Genomic DNA, 26,212 nt, shown 5'->3' with positions numbered 1-26,212 from the left:
AGACGCATGAAAGTGGTGATTTGAAAATCAAGGTTATTCCACCAAATATTGATTTAAGTTAAAACATTCTGCAAGTAAATGCTCTAAATGACTATTTGTATTTGGTAGAAATGTTGTCAGTAGTTTATAGAATAAAACAAAAACATTTTCATTTCACCCAAACACATACCTATAAATAGTAAATCCAGAGAAACTCATCATTTTAGTGGTTGTACTGTTATTTTTTCCAGAGCTGTGATATATATATATATATATACACACACTCTCTAAACAAAAATATAAATGCAACATGCACTTTATTTTTTTTACTCAGTTAGTTCATAGAAGGAAATCAGTCAATTTAAATAAATTCATTAGGCCCTAATCTATGGATTTCACATGACTGGGCAGGGGCGCAGCCACTTGGGAGCCAGGTCCACCCACTCTGGAGCCATGCCCAGCCAATCAGAATTAGTTTTCCCCACAGTAGAGCTTTATTACAGACAGAAATACTCCTCAGCATCCCCCGTCAGACAATCCCGCATGTGAAGAAGCCGGATGTAAAGGTCCTGGGCTGCTGTGGTTACACATGGTTGTGAGGCTGGTTAGACGTACTTACAAACTCTCTAAAATGACGTTGGAGGGGGCTCATGGTCGAAAGAAATAAACATGACATTCTCTGGCAACCGCTCTGTTGGACATTCCTGCAGTCAGCATGCCAATTGCATGCTCCCTCAAATCAGTGGCAATGTGTTGTGACAACTGCACATTTTATAGTGGCCTTTTTATTGTCCCCAGCACAAGGTGCACTGTTTAATGATCATGCTTCATAATGTTACACCTGACGGGTAGATGGATATCTTGGCAAAGGAGAAATGCTCACTAACAGGGATGTAAACAAATGTGTACACAATTTGATAACAAAAAGCTTTTTGTGTGTATGGAAAATCTGTTCTTTTACAGTATTTCAGCTCATGGAAAATGGGACCAATACTTTATATGTTGCATTTTATAATTTTGGTTTGTGTGTGTGTAGTACCAGTCAAATTTTGGACACAAATTTTGGATGAACTTGCTGTGCCATCAGCATGTTTTCAGACCCCCGTCCCATGGCACGTGGGCTTTTTACAAATGGATGCATTTGAAACAGACAGGCCCACACGGTAACCTTCACAGTGACTGTCAGTCCTGTGACATTATTTAAAGGCTGATGTGTGCTGCAGTGGGGATGGGAGGGAGACTGTCCATGACAGACCACATGGGAGGGAGACTGTCCATGACAGACCACATGGGAGGGAGACTGTCCATGACACTGACCACATGGGAGGGAGACTGTCCATGACACTGACCACATGGGAGGGAGACTGTCCATGACACTGACCACATGGGAGGGAGACTGTCCATGACACTGACCACATGGGAGGGAGACTGTCCATGACACTGACCACATGGGAGGGAGACTGTCCATGACACTGACCACATGGGAGGGCGACTGTCCATGACACTGACCACATGGGAGGGCGACTGTCCATGACACTGACCACATGGGAGGGCGACTGTCCATGACACTGACCACATGGGAGGGCGACTGTCCATGACACTGACCACATGGGAGGGCGACTGTCCATGACACTGACCACATGGGAGGGCGACTGTCCATGACACTGACCACATGGGAGGGCGACTGTCCTGTCCATGACACTGACCACATGGGAGGGCGACTGTCCATGACACTGACCACATGGGAGGGAGACTGTCCATGACACTGACCACATGGGAGGGAGACTGTCCATGACACTGACCACATGGGAGGGAGACTGTCCATGACACTGACCACATGGGAGGGAGACTGTCCATGACACTGACCACATGGGAGGAGACTGTCCATGACACTGACCACATGGGAGGGAGACTGTCCATGACACTGACCACATGGGAGGGAGACTGTCCATGACACTGACCACATGGGAGGGAGACTGTCCATGACACTGACCACATGGGAGGGAGACTGTCCATGACACTGACCACATGGGAGGGAGACTGTCCATGACACTGACCACATGGGAGGGAGACTGTCCATGACACTGACCACATGGGAGGGAGACTGTCCATGACACTGACCACATGGGAGGGAGACTGTCCATGACACTGACCACATGGGAGGGAGTCTGTCCATGACACTGACCACATGGGAGGGAGACTGTCCATGACACTGACCACATGGGAGGGAGACTGTCTCATGGATCAGGTGGTATCTGGTCACTCCATGTTTATTGACCCACTTGTGTTCTCATGAGGGATTTTAGTGGTGGGGCGCCATTATGCACTTAACGTGGAAACAAAATACATGACAGATTTTTCGGCCATTGAAATGCTTGGGCGGGCTGCCTAAACGTTCTGTCAAGCCGACTAATTCCAGTGTTTTTAATTGTAGAACATTTTTGGGGGGATTAAATAAACACTCTGTGTAAACCGTAATGACTAAAACCAGATGGATTTATGTACCCCCATGCCACACACACCACCTAAGCCCCTTTTGATCCAGATAAAACCCTGCATGACACGAAATGAATAAAATGTTATAGCCTACATGTAACTTTATATTAGATAAAAAAAAAAATTAAATGTGTTATTTTAGAGATGATAAAATATAACATTTGGAGGATCTGACGTAATGGACTGAATCGTCCCTCTTCTCTCACTATCTCTGTGTGGAACGACAGAAGGAGAAAAGGTTCTCATCGCCCGGAGGGAAACGTCCCGCCTCGCCCTCCAACATCGCGGGACGCCACCGCTCGCCCTCCCCCGCCCCCCTCCCAGCGAGCAAGAGAACCCCCTCCCCCAGTGCAAAGTAACACCCCACATCTCTCCCTGAGAACGTTTGAACTATATCCAATATTTCCTGTCTTTAATTGTGTACTGTTGATATTGCTCAGCTGTTGGATAATTTATAAAACCGTCATTAATCTGGTCTCCCCTCTTACAGGCCAAGCCCACGTAACCGTCCCTCGTCACCTGGGGGTATCAAACATCGCCCCTCATCCCCTCAGTTTAGCTCGGCCAAGCCCCCGTCCCCCCAGCCCACCTCGGCCAAACCTCCACCCATCCAGAGACCGGCCCTCACCCCCACCGGCCCCCCAACCCTGCGGAAGCGGGATTCCAAGCCAAAGGACCTGTGTCCCATCCAGCCTGTGGTGCCCCAGTCCCCAGAGGCTCCCCAGACCAGCACAACACCCACCCCTACTCATACCACCTCCAGTAAGACCAAAGACAAGGACGGTGAGTGAAGAGGACCTCCAACCTCACTGAGATCACATTTCTCTCTAGGCTGAGTTAGCCATTTCCTTCTGTCAGTACCACAGTCATGACATAAGGCTAAAATCTCACTTGCATAAGGACCTTGTCGTGCTCTGATCAAGCAGGAAAAAACACCAGTCTCATAGTCTTGAGACTCACTTTCGTCTGATAATGAGAGCCAGGGCCTGTACTGTGAGTCCCTGAAGCAGTGGGTTGGAAACCCTGTACTATATGTGAACTGAGTAATAAAGAACATCTGTTTGGCTCATAGTAGCCTCTGCTCTGTCCTCCATCCTGATGTATATAAATGATCTATAGCTTAATTCCTAAGTTTCACCAGTGTGTTTAGTGTGTTCCTCTGCTGTTCATTAGCAAGGGAAACTGACATGGCAGCAGCAGAAAGTTGATCTGTAGCTAGCTGTAGACCAGCACAGCCATTAACTCCCTCCCAGCTGTAGTTACATCCTGTTAGCCCTAGAGATGTCTCGTGCCCCCTTCTGGTGAGAGTCCTGTACTACTACTGTAGAACTCATTAGGAGAGGGTTAATGGATACTGCGTGTGCTGCAGGGACTCGCTGCTATCAATAGGATTGTCTGCAGTAGGACACAGAAAGCTCTTTATGACCAGCAGCCACAGAGACTGTCATTTGAAATCGGATCCCAACCTTTTGTTTCTCTCTCTTGCTCCCTCTTTCTCTATCTTTTTCATCGATCTCCCTCTCTCAACCTATAGTTCTCATTCTCCTCTCAATGTGCTCTACAGTAGTAGAGTTCTATATGGAGTGTTTGATGCTATGGCTCCTGTATCGTGTTGGCTATGCTTTGACACTTTGTTATTAGTGGACCAATATATTAGCTAAGATTGGTCGAACTAAACTCTTGTGTGTCTCCTCTCTGGCTCTTAGACAAGTCCATGGCGGGCACCAACTCGGCTGCAGAGGCTGCCATGATCCTGGCCGAGAACCGTCGTTTGGCGAGGGAGAAGAAGGAGAGGGAGGAGGCACTCCGAGTTCTGAGAGAGGAGGAGGAGAAGTGAGGAACCAGACGAGGCTACTATAATCTCTTTCTCTCTCTGGGGGGAAATTGACCGGCCATATCTCGTTATCTATAGGCTGAGGAAGGAGGAGGACAAACGCTTGGCTGAGGAGGATCGGTTGAAACGCCTGGAGGAGGAGAAGAGGCTGGCGGAGGAGAGGAAGAAGAAAGAGGAGGAGGACGCTCTTATGGCGGAGGCAGACAGAGAAAGACTGGAGGTAGAGGAGGCCGTGAGACAGGCTGAGCTACAGAAAGAGGTACGGACAAATGCTTTTAGTCTTGTGTTGATCTAATTGATTGTCTGCTTGTGTGATTGGCAACATGTTTGTCCAATCACAGCGTGAAGAGGCGGAGGCACAGGCTGCAATTGAGGCGGAGAAGGTCCGCATTGAGAGAGAGAGGGTCATGGCCCAGAACCAACAGGAACGCATGGAGAGGAAGAAGGTGGGTGGAGAATCACCGTTTCAGCTTGCACACTTTATCATACACACTGTATGCATTCACTATGGTCTCAGTAACATGTTCATTATGTACATTAAGTATGCACACTCAGTGAAAATACCCCCTACATCCACTCACTATACCAACACTTGAGTTTTAAAGCAGTCCAATCAAATCGACTGTCATTAACTTGTATTACATTACATTGAGTGTCTGCAGGGTGTAATTTGCCAGCGGTTCTTGACATGAACCGTCCTGTCACTCTTACTTACAGCGAATTGAGGAGATCATGAAGAGAACCAGAAAAGGGGACCTAGAAAAAGTGAGTTCACATTTCTCATACTCTGATCTCTCCATGGCAACAGGAATTTCTCCAATACTTAGGTCAGTCGCCTTGGATAAGAACACCCAGTAGTCCTTGCACCTACTTGTTGATGGATATTTTGACCAGTACTCTGTTAATGTGTCCTGTTTAGAGAGATTATGATGAGGGAGACGAGGAGGGTGACGAAGAAGAAGCCAAGGGTAACTGTCCACCATCCGTGTGTGTACACTGAATAGCCTGTCTGTTTGCACAGACACCACTCCCTCTGTGTACGTGTGCAAATTGAGTCATCTGCTTGTTTCGTCTCTGCAGACGACGAGTCAGCCCAGACCGGAGATGTCGCCATGGAGACTGACTGCATGGACGAGGGGCGTGGCCTGACCCGCAGTGAGCCAATGGGAGAGCGTAGGGAGCCGCTGGGCAGCGTGAACTGGAAGCCAGAGGCGGACGACAAGGAGAACAACAACGGAACCAGCGCTGAGGATTCCCTGGCTGTTAAGTATGACACAAAAACACACACTCCCAAATACATGAAGCACAATGAAACTGATGTAGGACTATTTTGGCTTTAAGTGTCTCTTTCACTTACTCACTCGACGCCTTCCTTATACTGACTGGCTCTCTCCCTCCCCTTCCAGTCCAGTGCCTAAGGGTCGCCTGGTAGAAGGCTCAGAGTTCCTGAACGAGGACTCTAACAAGCTGGCCCCGGGGCTCAACGGTAAGCCTGGCCCCTGGAGCTTCGAGGAGCTCATTGACCTGGGTGTCAACTCCAAGGGCCGGCCCCTCATCGATGCAGAGGGCCGCAACCAGGGCCTCATCGACTGTGACGGGGGTCCCGAGGGGCCCAGGGTGGCCTTCGAGGACAAGGGGATCCCCGTGGCCACCCTCCACCCCTCCAGCCAGCCTATCGAAGCACTGTCAGGTGAGAGAAAAGTGCTTTGGCAACTAAACTGGTTGTATAGTTGATTTTCTGTAACTGTACTGCACGTGTTGTGTAGAAAAGTAAATAGCTTTGTGGATATTCTATAATCAGTTACACATTTTTGTTCCCTCTTTCTCTCTCTCTGTAGACATGTGAGGCTGCAGCTCTCCCTTCAGAGGCCTGTTAATATTGCACTCCTGGAGTTCCTGTCCAACTGACCCCCCTCCACACACACACTTACCCACATACACACACCCCACCCAGCCTTCTTGTCTGGACCACCTCAGCCAGAGGAAGAGCATGGGGGACACATCCAGAACGCTAGCTTTGCACCCCCCAACACACACAAAAAAACATTAAAAATACAACACAGAAACGATGCTTCAGGGAAATTCTCAATTTTCCTTCAATGTGCTCGCTTTAAGGTCTCATCTTTATCCTCCCATACTTACCATTTCACTTGGTTCTTTTTTTTTTTTTTTTTCACACTTGATGTTTTGTAGGTGGTGGGGCAGGGGGTGTGACGTAATTTATAAATTTGGGCTTCTTTGTAATATGTAATTACTTATCTCATGTCTATTTTTGGGGGGGGGGTACTCTGGTTTGAGAATATTCCAGGATGCACGTGCACTCGGCTATATGATGGTTAAGACTTCACTACTTCTCATGTCAGGAAACTTGAGTCCCCGCTGAGATGAGATCAAACCCATTTTGATTGGTGGGGAGTGGGCTGGGTACTGTAGTCTCAGGGTCTGCCTAAAGGGGCGTGTCCAGTGAATAGACTGAGGGAGCACTTACACAAACCGGTTAGGACCTACTGTGTGCCCAAGCCGTGAGCAGCACTCTGTAACTGTAATCCCATCCTACCCAAATTGTACTCTGACCTAGAATTCTGGATTTGTCTGGCAGGCTGCTTTTCCCAGCATCCATAGATCCAACCTTAAAACTCTCTAGACCCTATTCTTCTATGGGTTACCCCTCTCCCTGTCTTCCGAAGGGCTGGTCAGAGCCCCTCCATCTCCCTCGCCTTCTCCCACCTCCCTCACTTCTACTCTTCTTAGGGCCACTAGGGGGCACTTATGTCTACAAATCAAACTGATTGTTTTATGAAATGACTCTTGACTATTGCTTTGTCTTTACAAACTGAAGGCTGTAGGAATTCCCAAAAAAGCTGGTGATTTTGTGAATATTTGTTCAGTGAAGTTTAACTGTTGCTGTTAATTTTCAGTTCCTGGTCTTTAGGTTTATCCTAAAAATATTTTGACATGTCGTTATGGTTTTACATGTATGTGTATATAGAATTAATTGTTAGCTAACTCGTATCAAATTCTAATTTAATTGCACCCTGAGCGCTGAGGTATAACTTGACCCCCAGCAATGACTGCATGAATCTATACTCTTACCATATGAATGACTATAGCCCATAACGGATTAACTTGTGTATGTTGGTTAATTGCAGTCAGACAAGGTCCATCAGCTTCATTTTAGAATTGCTTCAGAGTTTTCTCTGAAGGGGGTGTGTGTGTACAGTACTAGTCCAGAAACTGAACTTGAAAGGTTTGAAGTTCTCACTTACAACGCCCAAAGTATAGGGCTGAAACAACAGTTCTGTCAGGCATCTGAGCAGTTTTGAACCGGCAGTAGATGTACGCAGTCTGTGTAGCTAATTCCATTGTTTCTCTACTAAGGCCCTATGATCTCCAAAACACACTAGCTAATGCTTTTATACTTTCTCTCTCCTGGCAAAAAAAACAAACCAATTATTTTTATAATGTATAATTTGGCTGTCTGTTTATATGAAAAATATATTTCCATATTTAAGTGTTATTGTACCGTGTGTGTATATAATCAGTGTTAGGCCGATGTGGGTGGGGTGGTGTAGTGGGAATGGATGTTAATTGTCTCATCTGTTACTGTATTTTAGTTTGGGTTCTGTTTGACTCGTGCTCTTTGGCAGGGTAGTCAGTGCTGTTGTCCTACGCACTGTTCCAAGTCAAGCCCTAGTCCCTAGCCTCTAGACACTAGATTGGATCGGTGTAAGCAATCTGGAACCAATTCTACAAGGTGACACTATTATATTGCTTATACCTATCAAGTACTTGCAGATCACCTCAAGTGCAAAGGGATAGGGGCTAAGGGTTTGTGTGGAATCGAGTTAGGTTTGTTTGGGGGTGGGAGTTACCCTGGGCGCTAATAGGAAACCCTCTTCTCTAGTACTCTACAAGCCCTAGGGGACAACACATGGGATCCCCATACTGTTGAGAGAACATGGGTGTGTATGTTGATTGAGGGCATTTTTGTGATGCTCTGAATGGTTCTGCTATTCATCCCCCAACCACCTCAGACAATTGCATTTGTTCCCAACTGAGGGGTGGACTGAGGAGTGGGAGAATGTTTCAGGGCATTTTAACATGGTGTGAAAGGTTGCAGGGATGGTGTTTTTGAAGGTTGCAATAGAAAAGTTAACATGGACTCTGACCACTGCGCCCCACACCTCTGTAACAGCAGTGTGACTGAGTCTACCACTGAAGGATGGAGACGGGAACAGTGTGATTTGGTCAGTCTTGTGCGTTTATTTTTTTTTAAAGCTGTATGGAGAAGCTTTAATTCCCTATGCTTGAATTGTCCAAACAGAGGTTTGGGGACCTTATTTTTTGCCTCATAATAAGCCTGTTGGCTGATTGTTGTGCTAATAAACCAGAAGGTTTCTCTGAAATGGCTTTATATTATATACATGTCTAGAGTTGGAGGGCAATGAGCTTAGCTTTGACTTATAGGCTTAAAGAATGTAACTTTGACGAAACAAACAAGCAAGCATCTCTGTCAGAGGGGAAACTGTTTTTAGTTTTCATGTGCAAACCTTTTTATTATTCATCACAATATGATACGCTTTGCACTGTGGGAGGTTTTCCACTTTTTAAAAGGGTTGAAAAGCTTTCTGAAATGAATTACATTTGTAGATTGGGGTGACTTCACTGTATAGTCCTGAGGGGGGGTTTGGTATTCTTGAAGGAAATACATTTTCTCTCTCCTCCCCGGTGTCTTCCCGTCCAGGCTTTTTATGAACTTCCCTCCTTGACTTGACAAACCTTCATCTATTCAAAGTGCAGGGTATTGCCGTAGACATGTTCAATGTGAAACCCATGGTTGTTCCGTGGTCAGCGCTACATGTGCTTAGGTAATGGCAGTGGCACATCCAGTCAGACACCGCCAATACACGGCAGTCCTGATCTATTAGTAATAAACAGGCCTTGGACACTTATTTTAATCCCTTTCTGCATCGGTGCGCTTGAATAGCTAACTGTTCTTAAAGATCTCATGACGGTAGGCTAGAATGGTGCCTTAGATTGCTATAATAACTAATAAAACGCATCACATGTCCTTACCTTGGCCATGACAATCATTCTACCTGACCAGGGCTACAGTGAATATGAATTGGTTTCTGGAGGCTTTTCAGACCCTAACCCAAGCCCTGTCCACAAATTATATTTGTAAATATATCTAAAATGTACTGAGGATATGAACTGTTAAATAAAGTTTTGCAAAATAAGAGGGCTTTCATTTCTGTCGAGCAGAGGGAAATAAACACAATTTTTGGCGCTTACCTTTATTGAGCAATAATGTGCATTCACATCCTAAACTTCACTTCAAAAAGCTGAGTACATGATTTAGACTCTGAGCATAACACTGATACCTACAAAGACCTAGTTTGTCCATACTGATTATTGAAGCACTATACGCAAAACTGTCAACAGCTCTTCAAACACATCACTTCAGAGACACCATGACTGATTATTTAGCTAGTATATGATTCAGGAAGCATGTAACAGCCATTATTACTGTTCCAGTAAGGAACTGAAAAGGGCATTCCCTAATGATTATGCAGAGTTCTGAATTTGACCCAAGCTTGTTAGTATTACATATTGTAGGCCAAGAAAAACAAACCACTTGGTGTGTTAGTATTCAACAATGACAGAAAACAGTGGAACAAGATTCATATTCAACTGCTGTTAGATTTCATTCAGGTGATTAACCTAATACATACTTTCTCTTTTAAAGCTTGATTGGCCACTTAATTGGAGTTGGTTGGCTTATCCCGTTTATGTTCTGCCCCTAACATGAATGAGACAGGGCATGTTGCTGGCTATGCTCACAGCTTCTTAGCACAGTCAGGGCAGTAGATGTCCTCTCCGTTGATGACGAAGCGCTTGTTGGCCAGGGAGAGGGAGCATTTCTTGCAATTAAAGCAGTACTCGTGCCAGGAGTGACCCTCGTAGTTCACCACGTTGGTCCCATGGCCAAACCCTGTATTATGGGAGATAGTATGTGCAGCATAGTAATGGGCCAGATATATTCTAACCAGTTTACAGGCATAACATCTTATTAATGCCACTGAATATCACTAAAAACATTCCATCCTACACAATGAAATCCTTCATTTATTATAAAAAGTGTCCCTACAATAAATGTTCATGTAAAGTGTGGGTGTCTGACCTGTGATGGGATTCTTGCAGCCGTTGCACTGCTTGGCCACGGAGGTCTTGTAGCAGTCCACACAGTAGACATGCTCCTCATGGGAGGTGAAGCGCGTTCCGGCCAGGCCCTTACGGCATGTACGACACACAAAGCACTCTGAGTGCCAGGGCTGGTCCTGGTAGCTTATACCACCTGAGGTGATGGGCTGAGGGGAGAAAAACACCATGTTAGTTGCATTGGAAGACCATGTACTTATTCTGTATGAATAACTGAAAGCATTTCCTTTTAACTTGTACCTTCTGTTGGTATACTTGAGTATAAGAATGCTATAATTAGGCCTACTGTAATTACACTAACATGGCAGGAAATAATGAAACAAAATTCACAACAGAATGACAACGATTTTGTTCTGTTTGTGGGTGTGTGAAGGGGCAGGTCTTATGCACCTGCTTGCAGTGGAAGCATTTCTTGGCAAATTTCTTCTCGTGGCACGGGCCGCAGAATATGTCGTCACCCTTGTTCAGGAAACTCTGCGAGCGGATTGGCTGCTTGCACTCGATACAGGTGAAGCACTCCTCATGCCACACCTTGTTCTTATACTCCACATTCTGGGTGCCTGGCAGTCAAAGATGTAATAGATTAGAAAACAGACGCTTGTTTCACACAGTGGGTGAGTTCGTAAACTCACTGTCTATCTACTCAGATTTCAGAGTACTCTTGTCTGAGTGTCCCAGAGTGCAGAATAACGGATTCATTTACGAATGCGCAACACCTGTTGAATATGACCGGTATCAGTAAGCGTCGGAAAAAAAACATGGAATTCATTTGTTGCCAGCAGCTCAGTTAGTCACCAACACTCTAGATAACATAAACAGTCTAACCAGCTATGCTAGGGCGAATAAAGTGGTAAGTGAGATGTTCTCTCATTTGGGTCTGAAAGTAGCTAGCAAGATAGCTTGAGTGTGAGGTCAGAACACTCCGATCAACCCTACTCCTCGGCCAGAGCGTCCAATGTGCGTTCTGAACGCTCCGAGACAGAACTAAACGCTCTGAATTTACGAACACCCAGAGCCCACTCTAGCACTTCAGAGTGAATTTACTCACACGCATAGTATCGGAATTTGCCCTGGGCTTCACAAGAATAACAAATGTAAACAGCAGCCATGTGCACACTGCTAGGTCACTTAAGAAAGAAATGTATTATGGGTATGGTTAAGCCCACCTGGCATGACCACCTTGTAGCAGGCCTGGCACCGGTTGCCATCCTCGCGGGAGCCACACGTGCCACACATGATCTTGCCGTCGTCCCTGGCGCCGAAGGGCTCGTTAGCCAGGGGCTTGTAGCACTTGGCACAGCGGAAGCAGTCCTCGTGCCAGTGACGGTTCTTATGGTTCAGCTCCTGGACAGAGAGGAGGGAGGGAAAGGCGTGAGATGCATTCATTCACATGGGCTTCCTACACACCTCATCAGACTAAGGCACTTTCCCCAACCATTTGTTGGCGATGGTATTCAGAGGTGTTAGGAAAAAAAGAGAATGTCCTTCTGGAAAGCATTAGTGCAGATTACGTGAATTTGAGTGCAGCATACCATGAAGGGACTGACAGCCAAACCGGACACCTTGGGGTAGACACTAGTCATGGTGTAACAATGTGAATTGTATAATATTTCAGGGTTCGTTAGCAATGATAGTGTCTATAACACAAGTAAGTATCTGTGACTGTTATGTTGTGGAGGCGGCTGCCAAAGGATCAGGTCGCCACCTGTCCATATAATCATATTCGTTATTATCTAAAAGGCTAAATTGATCTCATATCAGCACTCCTACTCTGAAAGGCTTTGTGGATACGGGCACAGATATGTAACACTGGCCTTAATCTGGACATATGAACTGAAGCCAATCAGCTTTATGAACACACATTTAAGGGTGCACTCACAAGGACATACACAATACCCACCTTGGCATCAGCCCCAATGGGGCGACGGCATTCGGCGCATGTGTTGGCACAGAGCTTGTCGAAGCACTTTGTACACACGTGCTTCTCATCCTTCATCACATACTTCTTCCCATGCAGGTTGTCACGGCAATAGTAACAGTCAAAGCGTTCAGTCATGGTGGAAGTAGAGTAGCTCCTCGGCCCTGTACAAACACAAACAACAACCACATTTACCTTGGGGAACAAGTCATGTATACAGTACCAGTCAAAAGTTTGGACACACCTACTCATTCCAGGGTTTTTCTTTATTTTGACTATTTTCTACATTGTAGAATAATAGTGAAGATATCAAAACTATGAAATAACACACATGGAATCATGTAGTAACCAAAAGAAAAGTGTTACTCGTGCACATGTCATTAAAGCTTGAACTTGAAACTTGTTCCTCAGCCATCTACAATGCATGCAGCCAGACCTGAATAATGACTCCGGGCCCTCAACGTCCTCACACTGCCACTAACCAGTGGTGTAAAGTAGTTTGTTGTGGTATCTACTTTACTTTACTCTTTATATTTTTGACTACTTTTATTTCACAACATTCCTAAAGACAATGTACTTTTTATACATTTTCCCTGACATCCAAAAGTACTCGTTTACATTTTGAATGGCTAGCAGGGCAGGAAAATGTTCAAATTCATGCACTTATCAAGAGAACATCCCTGCTCATCCCTACTGCCTCTGATCTGGCGGACTCGATAAACACAAATGCTTCGTTTGTAAATTATGCTTGAGTGTTGGAGTGTGCCCCTGGCTAGCCGTAAATAAAATAAAAAGAAGAAAATGCTGTCTGGTTTGCTTAATATAGGGAATTTTAAATTATTTATACTTTTGATACTTAAGTATATTTAAAACCAAATACTTTTAGACTTTTACTCAAGTAGTATTTTACTGGGTGACTTTCACTTTTACTTGAGTCATTTTCTATTAAGGTATGACAATTGGGTACTTTTCCCACCACTCCCATTAACACACACTGTCATGTTGAAAAAACATGGCCCTGTCTAGCAGTCACCCAGACACACAAAACCTATCCATCATCCAAGCTAAGAAAAATACATGTTCAAGCTGGCATTTCAGTACGAGTTCTGTCCTCCAATCAGACCCAACCAGGCAAGGGGCTTAGCACCGGCATGCCAAACGTCTGAGGGAAGTGTGGAAAATGGCTGCCTCAAAATGACCCACAGATGTCTGGCTGTGAACAGAGCTTTAGCATGTAGTCATCACGCTGTGTCTAACTCGGCCCTGCGGGGGTTGGCTGACTTTATCAGGCTTTGTTGGAAAGTTAAAGTCATATTTTTAGAGTGCCTGGCTCATTCAGTCCATCACATCCCATCCAACCTCTCTGCCGTTGTCTTCTTTTTGGCAGCATCATTTCATTGGCTGTGAACAAAACTGTCCTCTGCTCCTCTCATTAACATTCCATTCACAATGGGCAGCACATGCGGATCATCCGTCAGGATAACACCAACAGTGCTGGAGAAGGTACTCTGAAAATATAGTTTACCAAGCTACCATCTATTTCACAACGGAAGAAGGTTAAGCTAAACTACAGCTACCGTTATGAAACATATAGTTTACTAAAGTTACCTTGAAAAAGTAGTTCACTACATCCAAACTACTTTGTGAAAGATTATTATATGTAGATCTGAAATGTCATAGAATACAAATTGCAACTAGCGAGGCTATATACCGGGGGTACCGGTACATAGTCAATGTGCGGGGGCACTGGTTAGTCTAAGTAATTGAGGTAATATGTACATGTAGGTAGAGTTATTAAAGAAGCCTCTTGGACCCAGACTTGGCGCTCCGGTACCGCTTGCCGTACGGTAGCAGAGAGAACAGTATGACTAGGGTGGTTGGAGTCTTTGACACCGCCTGGTATAGAAGTCATGGATGGCAGGAAGCTTGGCCCCAGTACTGGGCCGTACGCACTACCCTCTGTAGTGCCTTGTGGTCGGAGGCCGAGCAGTTGCCATACCAGGCAGTGATGCAACCCGTCAGGATGCTCTTGATGGTGCAGCTGTATAACCTTTTGACCCATGCCAAATATTTTCAGTCTCCTGAGGGGGAATAGGTTTTGTTGTGCCCTCTTCACGGCTGTCTTGCTGTGCTTGGAACATGTTAGTTTGTTTGTTAGCTCAGCCCAGTCAAAACTGTTCGCTGCTCTGGCCCCCCAATGGTGGAACAAACTCCCTCACGACGCCAGGACAGCGGAGTCAATCACCACCTTCCGGAGACACCTGAAACCCCACCTCTTTAAGGAATACCTAGGATAGGATAAAGTAATCCTTCTCACCCCCCCTTAAAAGATTTAGATGCACTATTGTAAAGTGGCTGTTCCACTGGATGTCATAAGGTGAACGCACCAATTTGTAAGTCGCTCTGGATAAGAGCGTCTGCTAAATGACTTAAATGTAAATGTAAATGTAGTGATGAAGACGCTAAGGAATTAGAAGCTCTCAACCTGTTCCAATGCAGCCCCATAGATGAGAATGGGGGCGTGCTCGGTCCTCCTTTTCCTGTAGTCCACGATCATCTCCTTATTTGAGAGACAAGTGCTGATTGTGCAAATGTATTTATATTTTCAATAAACATTGGAGACAAAATACAATTGACATGTTGTCAACAATCTAAGCCAACCCTGTCTGTTTTGCCCCATAGTTGTGCATGTGTTGGTTTTGTTGCTAAACAACCAACCCGTCTTCACGAAAATATCTCTGACTAATGAGACAACAGATGTGATATTATTGTGAGCGCTCAAGTATCTTAAACCTTTTTAATACAATGAGAGCAATGGGGGGAAATACTAATGATGGAATGACAATATATCCTGGTAGCCGTGGGAACACTGCAAATATTGATGAGTGCCAATTGGTGCTCTTCGAGTGGCATGGGGATGTGGTCAACAGTGAGTGTGGTGAACTGAACGGGATGAGTTAGAGACGCTGTGATATGTGGATAGATTCGGATAGATTCGTACAAGAGGGGAAAGAGAGGCCCGTCTTCACTGTGCCAGAGGGATAAAGGAGGCAGCCTGGCTTGAGCCCCTATATACAGAGCCACCGGTGAGTCATCCCCATTCTTATCTCAGTGGTACGAGCCACTCGGGATCAGGTCAATAGAATCCAATTGGCAGGACCGGATCAATGGCTAGATTAGAGGCAGTAGGGTATCAAAGTATCACAGTCTCAGAAGCCCAAATCCATCTCAAACTGAGTTAACCATGCATTCCATTCTGAGTGTGTAAGCACTGTGCCCGTATGTCAGGGACACCTAGGCCCACAAAGTCAGATGATTGACCTTTGAGGACACTGTGGATGCCACTGTGCCACCGTGACCATTGTGGGTCTAGATGTGCCTAATAAAAGAGCACTGTGATTAAACACTAAGCCTTTCAGCTACTGCCAATCACACAGCTGCTTCCACAGAAACAGCCATGGTATGCACCAGCACTCTTTGTAGGAGGGGTTGGAGTACACCACTTTGGTCCCTGGGGTGGGAGAAACACTTTACAGTGGAAAGGTCAGAGTAAGAGCACGGTGAGTGGTGAACCAGGATGCCAGGGATAGCCTCACAGAGCCTGGCTCTCATTAGCATTGATCACGGATGGCTTACTGATGGCAGATCAAAGCCAAACGGACCCCAGAGAGAGGGTTTTGGAGGTAAGATCAACTGCTACAGTGCCTTCAGAAAGTATTCACACCCCTTGACCTTTTTTCCCACATTTTGTTGCGTGACAGCCTGGATATAAAATGTATTAAATTGATCTAAACATAATACCCCATAATGTCAAGGTGGAATTTTGATTTTAGAAATTTGTACAAATTAAATAAACAAATGACAAGCAGAAATATCTTGAGTCAATAAGTATTCAACCCCTTTGTTATGACAAGCCTAAATAAGTTCAGGAGTAAACATTTGCTTAACAAATCGCACAAGTTGCACAGACTCTGTGTGACCTCAATAGTGGTTAACATGATTTTTGAATGACTGCCCCATCTCTGTACCCCACACATACAATTATCTGTAAGGTCCCTCAGTTGAGTAGCAAATTTCATGCACAGATTCAAACGGATTCAATGCCTCAGAAAGAAGGGCACCAAATGATAGATTGGTTAAAAATAAAATGATATCCCTTTGAGCATGGACGGTGAAGTTATTCATTGGGCATTGGATGTTGTATCAATACACACAGACAATACAAAGATACAGGCGTCCTTCCTAATGCAGTTGCCAGAGAGGAAGAGAAAATGCTCAGGGATTTCACCATGAGGCCAATGATGATTTTAAAACGATTGCAGAGAATTATGGCCGTGATAGGAGAAAACTGAGGACGGATCAATAACATTGTAGTTACTCCACAATACTAACCTGCATGACAGAGTGAAAATAAGGAAGCCTGTACAGAATACAAAATATTCCAAAACATGCATCCTGTTTGCAACAAGGTACCAAAGTAATAATGCAACAAAAAAAATGAGGCAGAGGAATTCACTTTTTGTTCTGAATACAGTGTTTGGGGCAAATGCAACCCAACACATCACTGGGTACCACTCTACAAATAATCAAGCATGGAGGTGGCTGCATTGTTATTTTGTAAATGTTATTTAACTAGGTTCTTATTTACAATGACGGCCAAACCCTAACCTGGACGACGCTGGGTCAATTGTGCGCCGCCCTAAGGGACTCCCAATCATGCCCGGTTATGATACAGCCTGGAATCAAACCAGGGTCTGTAGAGACACCTCTAGCACTGAGATGTAGTGCCTTGACCAATGCGCCACTTGGGAGTTATGAGTATGCTTGTCATCAGAAAGAAATGCAGAGTTTTGCGAGATAAAAATAAACTGAATCTAGTTTAGAACAAGTCAAATCCTAGAGGAAAACCTGGTTCAGTCTGATTTCCAACAGACTCTGAGATTAATTCACTTTTAAGCAGGACAATAACCCTAAAACACAAGGTCAAGTCTACACTACAGTTTCTTACCAAGACAACCTTGAATGTTCCTGGGTGGCCTTGTTTTGACTTAAATCTGCATGAAAATCTCTGGCAAGACTTGAAAATGGCTGTCTAGCAATGATCAACAACCAACTTGACAGAGCTTAAAAATAATAAATGGGCAAATATTGCACAATCCTAGGTGTGTAAAGCGCTTAGAGACGTACCCCCAAAAGACTCACAGCTGTAACCGCTGCTAAAGGTGATTCTAACATGTATTGACTTAGGGGGGTGAATTCTTATCTAATCAAGATATATTAGTTACATTTTTTTCTTCCACTTTGACCTTATAAAGTATTTTATGTAGATTATTGCAAAAAAAATGACAATTAAATACATTTTAATACTACTTTGTAGCACAACAAAATGTGGGAAAAGTCGAGAAGTCTTTCTGAAGGCACTGAATCTATAGTATCTACCATGTGATATCTCTGTCTGACTTGAAATGTACCCAATAAAAAAATATTGAGTGAATCATATTTGATCCACTACTTACAGCCTAAATGATGCTGTCCCAAGGACTTCATTTCCATGATACAGATGCATCAATCCAGCTGTAAATAGCATTGCCTTGAAAAAGGTCAAACCATCACTTTACTCCAGATATTTTTTTCCAACTTACTCGAGGGACCTCTGCTCCCTCTGTGGTGTCTTAAGGTCTACGCTTCCTTTCCACCAAAAATGCAATAATTAGAAAATGAACTCCAGAGTAGTGGTTCCTCACAAAATGTCCATTCTGACACACCAAACAAACCCATATTTTTAGCCAAGGCCCAAGAGGAACTTTCCACAACCTACCAGCCAGTGTCTTTGATCAAACTTGAGAAAATCTCCCCAAACCAAACCACCACCACTAGTCCAGCACCAGGTATCAGTAATGGATTGAACCCATATGAACAAGACAAGCATCCATCACAATGCAACCCCACACTACATCAGCCTATTTCTTTAGCTACCTGAAAGTCTGTAAGCCATGTTTAGGTCCAGGTAAGAGAGGTAAGGAGAGGAGAAAGACAAATCAAAGAACCGGAGGAGAGAGTAGCATCCACGCAGGGAGAAAGGAGAAGACCACACACCCCACCAAGGTATGGGTTATATATACACCCCCTCTGACCCACAGCCTGACGCCCACAGCCGCCCCCTCACCCCCTAACCCCACACCCAAACCCAACCATGAACTATCCAGTCCATTTTAGGATATGTATCAGAAGAATAGAGTGTTGGGGGGGAGATGGACAGAGAAAGCCAATACCATGGCTGGGACATCAGAGGCAACAGATACCCCCACTGCCCCCTATGTTATTTTTATATATAATATATACATTATATTAACATTGAGACAGTGGCTGAGAGAGTGCAACACTGCAACCGACCAGCAAGCTGATATCATTACTCAGTGAAAGTGCTGAAAGACATTGTGCAGTGTATTAATCAAGCCATAATGTATGGTTAGTTTGTTTCGTAACACTGTTTATATTACCATCAACACTTAGAGTGTGTGTGTGTGTGTGTGTGTGTGTGTCTGTCTGTGCGTGCGTATGTGTGCATGTTGCGTCTGCGTGTGTGTCTCTGCGTGCGTTTGTGTGTGTCTGTATTTACATAACCCGATTATGTGTTGTAGAAACTATGCTCTGAAGTGCTCCCAGACAACGTTCTTCAAGGCACAAACACAAGATGCATTTAAGATCCAAAGGAGAGAAAAAAAAAGAGAAATTTTCAAACACTTTTTTTCCAATGTTGAATACCTCTCTGTGACCTTGGTGTCTCTCAGTGAAAATATTTCCTTGAAAGGAGCGAAGCTGTTCACAGTAAGAGGGATTTATTTTGTAACTCAAAAGGAACTATACACCATAGAGCTGGGATGGGCCACTTTGATGGGGGACACAAAAAAGATGAACTCATCATGAGGGACCGCATCATGTGGCTCGCGGGTCTGCGTACCCACATCCATACCCACACATGCAGACAACGGATTTGTGCAATCAATATATTTGTGCAGTTAAACTACTTAACTCTCTTAACTAAATGCATTATACCAGTAGCCAGGGCTTGCCCTAGCCTTCTGGGGGCCTTAAGTGAGATTTGGTTGGGGCACCTCGTGGGCAAAACCTTTTCCTGGCCCGTCTTCACGGTGGAGAAAAAATTTAAGTTTAAAAATACATTTATAACAAATTTAATTAAATTCTACTCATTTTGCCATGGGGAAGAGAGAAAAGAAAATCAGTTTAACAGCTAATTTCCTGCAATTCTATCCACTTTGTCATGGGGTGGAGAGAGATTTTTGCAGCTTAAAAGCGAATTTCCTGCAATTCTACATATTTTGCCACGACTTATGCCATGTTAATATTAGGGCTGGGAATTGCCAGGGACCTCATAATGCCTCACATAAGTGTGGTTCTACACACACACACACACACACACACACACACACACACACACACACACACACACACACACACACACACACACACACACACACACACACACACAAATTGAACAGGAAAGTATGGGAGGTAATGATGGGAACGGGATTAAATAATCAAGACATCATCATGTCAATGACCCGAGTAAAGACCCATGATCCCCATTGTTTACTTGCCCTAATGAGTCTACCATGTCTCAGCCCTTCTCCCTGTGTTTCTCCCAAATGGCATCCTATCTCCTGCGCAGTGCACTACACTTGACTAGAAATGGATGTGGCAATCACAGATGGCCCTTTTAAGTCCCCTGAGTAAGAGCCCTGTCTCTTGTCCTCTGTTTAGTACACTCATCCCCCCCATTATTGTCATCCCTGTCCCTTTCTCCCTTGTACGGCCTCCCTCAGTTGTTCTTTTTCTTGATCCTTTCTCAATATCTCTCTCTTCTCTCCCTCCATCTCCCCCTCCCTCTGTAACAGGCAGTTGTTGTGTTGACAATATAAATCTGTGTGTGTGTGTGTGTGTGTGTGTGTGTGTGTGTGTGTGTGTGTGTGTGTGTGTGTGTGTGTGTGTGTGTGTGTGTGTGTGTGTGAGAAAACATGCGTGCGTCTGTGCATGTGTCCGTGCGTGTCCCTGTACACATGCGTGTTTGGAATGCTGACAGCGGTGTGACAGGCTCATTTGCGGGTACTGCTATTGAGACTGTGTCTATTCTCCTAGTAGACAATGGCAGAGGAATGCATGCCCGCCTGCCAGTCCCTTAGGTACTGCCTTTAAACAGGACGGAAATAGCACCACACACTCACCCTGGCTCCATCAGCAACAACAAACCACACAAGAACCACAAATACCTTTTCCAATCTAAAGATGGAAACTGATAGGAGTTAGTTAGCCAATAGCCATACACACCGAAGTGTTCAAATGTTGACAATACATGTGACATATTGTAGGAGAATAGGTTGACTACATTCAGTTCTCTGTCTTTCTAATCTACTGTGTCCATGTCACAGTGTATCTACCTATCCAACCGGGACACAGATATCGGGACTCTACACTCTCTGCACCACAGATTTCCTGTCCCTCAATGCTTCCTAGCACTCCACTGCATGAAACGCTATTGTTCTCAGTCTTTATGCTCCCTGGCAGAGATTAAAAGAACTGTTCAGAGGATAACCTGGCAGCCGCTCAGTAGTAGTGGTGGTGGTAGTAGATCATGACATCATTTGAAAACCTCTGTGCATAAACATCATATATCTAACCAGACAGAGTCGTATTGCACATGTTACCAGTGGGATTAGAGAGGTAGGAAAAAATAGGAAGTCTGGAGTGGACTTCCTGACCAGATGCAGGAGTAGGTCCTGATTGGGTCATTAGAACATGCCGACCCCCCTTCTACTGTACAGCCTAGTGTACAGTGTGTACAGACACAACCTAAGATCACCATAGCCCTGTGAGACAGCTATATCACTGGTACATTGTCTGTGGTTTTATCACAGTTCATAGATCTGTCGATAACCTACCCTACAGCACAAATTATCCCTTACCATGTGTTACAGAAACACTGACATCCACTGGCAACATGCATTATTAATCTTGTGTGACTGTGTTTAAGTTGTCATTATAAATTGGGTGGTTCAAGCCCTGAATGCTGATTGGCTGACAGCCGTGGTATATCAGACTGTATACCACGTGTATGACAAAACATGTATTTTTACTGCTCTAATTACTTTGGTGACCAGTTTATAATAGCAATAAGGCACCTCTGTGTTTGTGGTATATGGCCAATATATGTATATAATGTATCCAGGCACTCCGTGTTGTGTGGTGCCTAAGAACAGCCCTGGGCTGTGGTATGTTGGCCATATAACACACCCCATCGGGCCTTATTGCTTAAATAACACATTCTCAATGACCACCTCTCTGGCAAAAAATGTCAGCCTCTAATCGTGATAAATTAGTTAATGGACGGTTGAAATAGCACCGACAGAAACAAAAGGACAGCCTATCCAACGGGTAATTTCTCAGAATGTTCCCTCTGTCTGTCTCTCTGAGTTCTGTTGTGACTCTGTCACCATCCGTTCCTGGTCCTGGTCAGTGGTAAGGGCGGTGATAAGGCCGTCTAATCTCAGGGGAGAACTATTGTATTACTGACTCACCACCACACACAGACAGTGACACAGACACAGAACTATATCAACACATGTTCCCTAGCAACAACAGAGGTGAAGGTGGAGACAAACCTGGGTCAAATATGTGTGATTTCTGAGTGGACACAAGGAGCCATTTTGTCAACAAGTCTGACGTGATCATATGCCCACATCCTCATCTCGCAACCGGACATGACACTGACATGATATTCACGTCACACTTGCACACAAAGGTTACTACCCCGTACACAACCACACATTTATTCTCGGTCCTATGTGTCAATCGAGGGCAGCAGTGTTTCCAAACAAGAGGGGGTGTTGGGGATATGTGTTTTTCCATTCACCCTCCCCCCACCCCCCCCCCCCTTCCATGACATTGAGCCCACACACACACACACACACACACACACACACACACACACACACACACACACACACACACACACACACACACTGATAAGGATTTCACAGTGGGCCGGCCAACACTTCGAGCTCCCATTTCTTCTGCATGACTCACAGCTCTCTGAATCTCTCCAAAAGTAAACTGCTCCAATAGCCCAGTCTGCTCTGTTTATAAAGATAGATTGAGGAGTCTATCCCCAGTATATGTCAAGTAGGACGATGGAAAGAGCTCTTAAAAGAAAGACACACTCACTTCATCCCTCCCTATAAGCCCGCCGACCGCCCTTAAAAAGTGGTGAGCCCCAAGTTGCAAAATATGGTTAAATTCATAGTCATTTGGAGAGTCACATAGTACTTCTGCCAATTGGAAAGAGGGTCTGGGAGAGGGTTATGAGCTCTCTCTCTCTCTCTCGCTCTCTCTTTCTCTGTAACAACAACACAAGAAGGATGTGGAGATGGGTGGTAGGTACCCTAGCAGTTAAGAGCGTTGGGCCAGTAACTGAAAGGTCGCTGGTTTGAATCCCCAAAATCTGGTTCGAAATCTGTCGATGTGCCCTTGAGCAAGGCACTTACCCCCAATTGCTCTTGTAAGTCGCTCTGGATAAATTACCAAAATGTAAAATGTGTAAGGCAGGGAGGTACAGTTCTGCCTCCACTGGAGACAATGTTGCTTCCCTCACAGCCAGCAGGTCAGTCAGACACACTACATTGCCTAATTAGGATCTACCCAGCAGTCAGCTGAAAGGCTAGTGAGCGTGCTGTATCATTATTTCATATGCTCCACTCATCTACACACACTTCAAATCTAATTTTATTTGTCACGTGCGCTGAATACAACAGTGAAATGCTTACTTAAAAGCCCCTTAACCAACAAGTACACACAGGCGCAAGCCTACACACACACGCAGTGAGAGTAAACAGAGGACACTGATGCTCCAGAGGCTGTCTTCTTGGGCAGAAGGCCAGGTGTCCCTGGGACTGATGTGGACCATACAGGAAACACAAGGCCCTCCAGTAGCTGAGCCCTCTGATCTAACATAATCAATGTCACAATGTGTTCCAATGGGCATTATGTCTGCAAACATTGGGTCCTGCTGCTGTTGCTGGTGAGCCAGGCTGATATTTCACTATATGACTGGTTGATCAGATTAAACTTTGCATGAACACATTCTTCACGACGGCACAAATGCTCACAACGACTGAAACAGGACTGAATCAATCAGTCTGGTTAGAGACAAGGAGTGTGCTGTAAAGTACCATATAATTAATGTACCATATTATGAAAAGCTATGGGCACTGAACCCAATCCAAACAAAAAATAGTTTGGGCTTTTATTGCCTAAAATGGTGATGTCATTGGCACAATGAGAGCCAGTCACACTAGAGGAGGAGGGGCCTCCCCAGGTGTTCTGAAGTTGCTGCTGGGAGAAAATGACATCATACATTTGGCATGGCAGCTGGCTTAACCAGTAAAGTGTAGCAGGGCTAAGGGCAACCTATTTTACTGTGTGTTTTGTAAAGGGTTTTTGGGCTGACCTTGAATAGCCCACTGGCGGGAGGTAGGCTACTGTTATTATGGTATTGTTGAGCACTGTTGATGTAGAAATGGGGCCAGGGCCCTATTCAGTTAATACTGGATACCACATTTTGACTATTGGAAATGTCCAAAACAACATTATATACAGTAAAGTTTTTTTGTGAGTCCCATTGTACACAATATTTTGCTTGAGGAAGACAAATGCTGCTTTTGACTTATGCCAGAAGGCCGGTTTCAGGGTTTGATTGAATAGATGGCTTCATCAGTGTACAGAACACAAAATGTAAATAAAATGGTTTTCAGTTAGTTATTTTTGCATATGTCAGTAAACTATAAAACTAGAAATTATAAGCACTAGTACATGTACCAAACTGCTAATTTTAAACCATTAAAACTGGCTTCGGTAATTCACCAAGCCACACAATAACCATATGCATTTAGACACTCACAGATCTTTGGTTTTATCTGAAAATCTATACATTTTCAGTCCACAAAATGTACTGCAACAGCTTCTTTAAAAAATATACTTGAGATTAATAATTGCCAATAGGCTAAAATGCACTAAGAATAAAAACATCACATGCCTCCAGGGATGGGACTTTACTTCACATCACTGACTATTAAAATTCCAGCCTTCCTTATTAGACCTCTTTAAAGCTACTGGTGCCAACTACGTGGAATTTAATTATGTACACCAGCATTCAATGTGCCCAAATGCACATGCACCTTGTGTCCATTTTTTGTTGTTGCTCGGACCCAAAGTAAGAATTGAACAAAAGCACAACAAATGTGATTTAAACATTTACTCACGTCATAGACATAAAGGGGAGTAAAGAAATATATAACAAAAAAGTTGAACTTTTTCGCATAAACAGTCTGGTCCGCTGGAATTTTCCCTTTCAAAGATAAACTTTATCCCAAAACTAAAAACGAATATTACTAGGTTTGGAGTTGTTTTTTAATTCTCAACAATGTAATTTCACTCACCTATCTCCAAGCGTAAAATATGCACCCTCCTCTCTCCACAGTGATGCGTCCAACAGTACGTTTTTAGCCGAGGTACCAGACGCGCCGTTGACGCTCCTTAAAAGCAAGTGGAGCTCAAACGAAAAAAAAACACAGCAGGATATGATCCAAACCTCTATGTTAATATCAACAATGACCTCATCCAGGAATTTATAAGATGTAGCTGTTAGGATCTCAACTTCTCACTGGTTAGTACTGGAGGTAATGGAAGCAATACTGTAGAATTCAAAAGCATCAAGAAAGAGCTTCTGCTTAACAACAGGCTGCTCCTTGAGATCAGGCATATGAATCAAGCAATCGCAATACAAGTTTGCAATGTTTTAGTATGGCGTTGAACTCTTAGCGTAGCCTAAGCTATTTTCATTACATATATCCATTTAATTGCATTCAGAGGAGGATGTCTTGTGCTGTTCAGAAAATGTATTTAGGATGGAGATGTTTGACGTGACATTTATATGTCATGTATATTATCCATATGTATGCTAAGTATTCCCCAGTGCATGCTCACCTCCTTCTTTGGTAATGAATATCGTTTGCTGAGAGAGATTGCAACAAGATGAGTCACACTAAGCCAAAAGTAAATACAGTACTTGTATCCTTACTCACCCTCCTTAAGCCTGCAACTGTTACTACAAAGGAATAACACAGGTAAATAATATTGCTGATACATTAGAACGTTGTATCTTATCAAACTGTGAGTTGCCAATGACATAAGGATAACCATATTTTATATGATTTTATATCAAAAGCACAATTCTAGCAACAAAGATCGAAATGGCTTGGCTTTACTATTGGCATCACTAACAGTACATGGATGGAAATTCCCTGGGAGCAGACACCCCTCTCCCAGTGGTCCTATTTAGGGTGACCACATTTTGCGGACATTCCCGCATTTTGTCCCTTTGTCCGGAAAACAAACAAACATGTCCCGCATTATATCAACAAATTCAAACACCACTCATTTAGAAAAAAAGGTCGATTTGTCCCATATTTCAGTCAGACAACCAACCTGTCTCTTGCGGTCAAGTTTCGCGAATGAAAACATATATATCATAATATGTGGTAGTTTCTCATTCAACATCTTTGCTGCTACTTCACTCAAACTCAATCGTGTTTGAAAAGTCCCCCACCCTAACTATTTTACATTCCCTGAGACCAAACAGAAATGTTTCCTTGGCCAAATATTCCCAGATTTTCATAAAACGGCAATACCTG

At 44.2% G+C, this 26,212-nt stretch overlaps 2 protein-coding genes across 12 annotated transcripts in view; one reads left to right on the top strand and one right to left on the bottom strand.

The window, feature by feature from the left end:
- LOC115130622 (MAP7 domain-containing protein 2-like) overlaps window positions 1–9,549 on the top strand; it is a 39,012-nt gene extending 29,463 nt beyond the window's left edge. For all 10 annotated transcript variants that reach the window (XM_029661950.2, XM_029661947.2, XM_029661943.2 and 7 more), the window contains 10 exons: window positions 2,703–2,830; window positions 2,966–3,258; window positions 4,182–4,308; window positions 4,388–4,568; window positions 4,651–4,755; window positions 5,027–5,074; window positions 5,229–5,277; window positions 5,390–5,576; window positions 5,716–5,999; window positions 6,148–9,549. In XM_029661950.2, the coding sequence (XP_029517810.2) occupies window positions 2,703–2,830; window positions 2,966–3,258; window positions 4,182–4,308; window positions 4,388–4,568; window positions 4,651–4,755; window positions 5,027–5,074; window positions 5,229–5,277; window positions 5,390–5,576; window positions 5,716–5,999; window positions 6,148–6,155 (1,410 nt within the window). In that variant the 3' untranslated portion in view covers window positions 6,156–9,549. The remainder of the gene's footprint in view (window positions 1–2,702; window positions 2,831–2,965; window positions 3,259–4,181; window positions 4,309–4,387; window positions 4,569–4,650; window positions 4,756–5,026; window positions 5,075–5,228; window positions 5,278–5,389; window positions 5,577–5,715; window positions 6,000–6,147) is intronic.
- Window positions 9,550–9,571: 22 nt separating this feature from the next.
- Window positions 9,572–25,067, bottom strand: LOC115130624 (four and a half LIM domains protein 1-like). 2 transcript variants are annotated; one of them, XM_029661953.2, is made up of 6 exons: window positions 24,959–25,067; window positions 12,432–12,613; window positions 11,698–11,875; window positions 10,922–11,091; window positions 10,494–10,680; window positions 9,572–10,304 (listed from the first exon to the last, which is right to left on the bottom strand). In XM_029661953.2, exons 2-6 carry the CDS (start codon window positions 12,585–12,587, stop codon window positions 10,150–10,152), a joined length of 846 nt encoding a protein of 281 aa, XP_029517813.2. In that variant the 5' UTR covers window positions 12,588–12,613; window positions 24,959–25,067; the 3' UTR covers window positions 9,572–10,149. The 2 variants fall into 2 exon arrangements, with proteins under 2 accessions (XP_029517813.2, XP_029517812.2); XM_029661952.2 differs by lacking the exon at window positions 24,959–25,067 and adding an exon at window positions 18,426–18,532.
- Window positions 25,068–26,212: the final 1,145 nt, after the last annotated feature.

The sequence above is a fragment of the Oncorhynchus nerka genome, linkage group LG6 (genome assembly GCF_034236695.1).
Source record: "Oncorhynchus nerka isolate Pitt River linkage group LG6, Oner_Uvic_2.0, whole genome shotgun sequence".
Lineage (NCBI taxonomy): Eukaryota > Metazoa > Chordata > Actinopteri > Salmoniformes > Salmonidae > Oncorhynchus > Oncorhynchus nerka.
The sequence above is the reverse complement of the archived record's forward strand: the minus strand, read 5'-3'. Positions and strand labels throughout refer to the sequence as shown.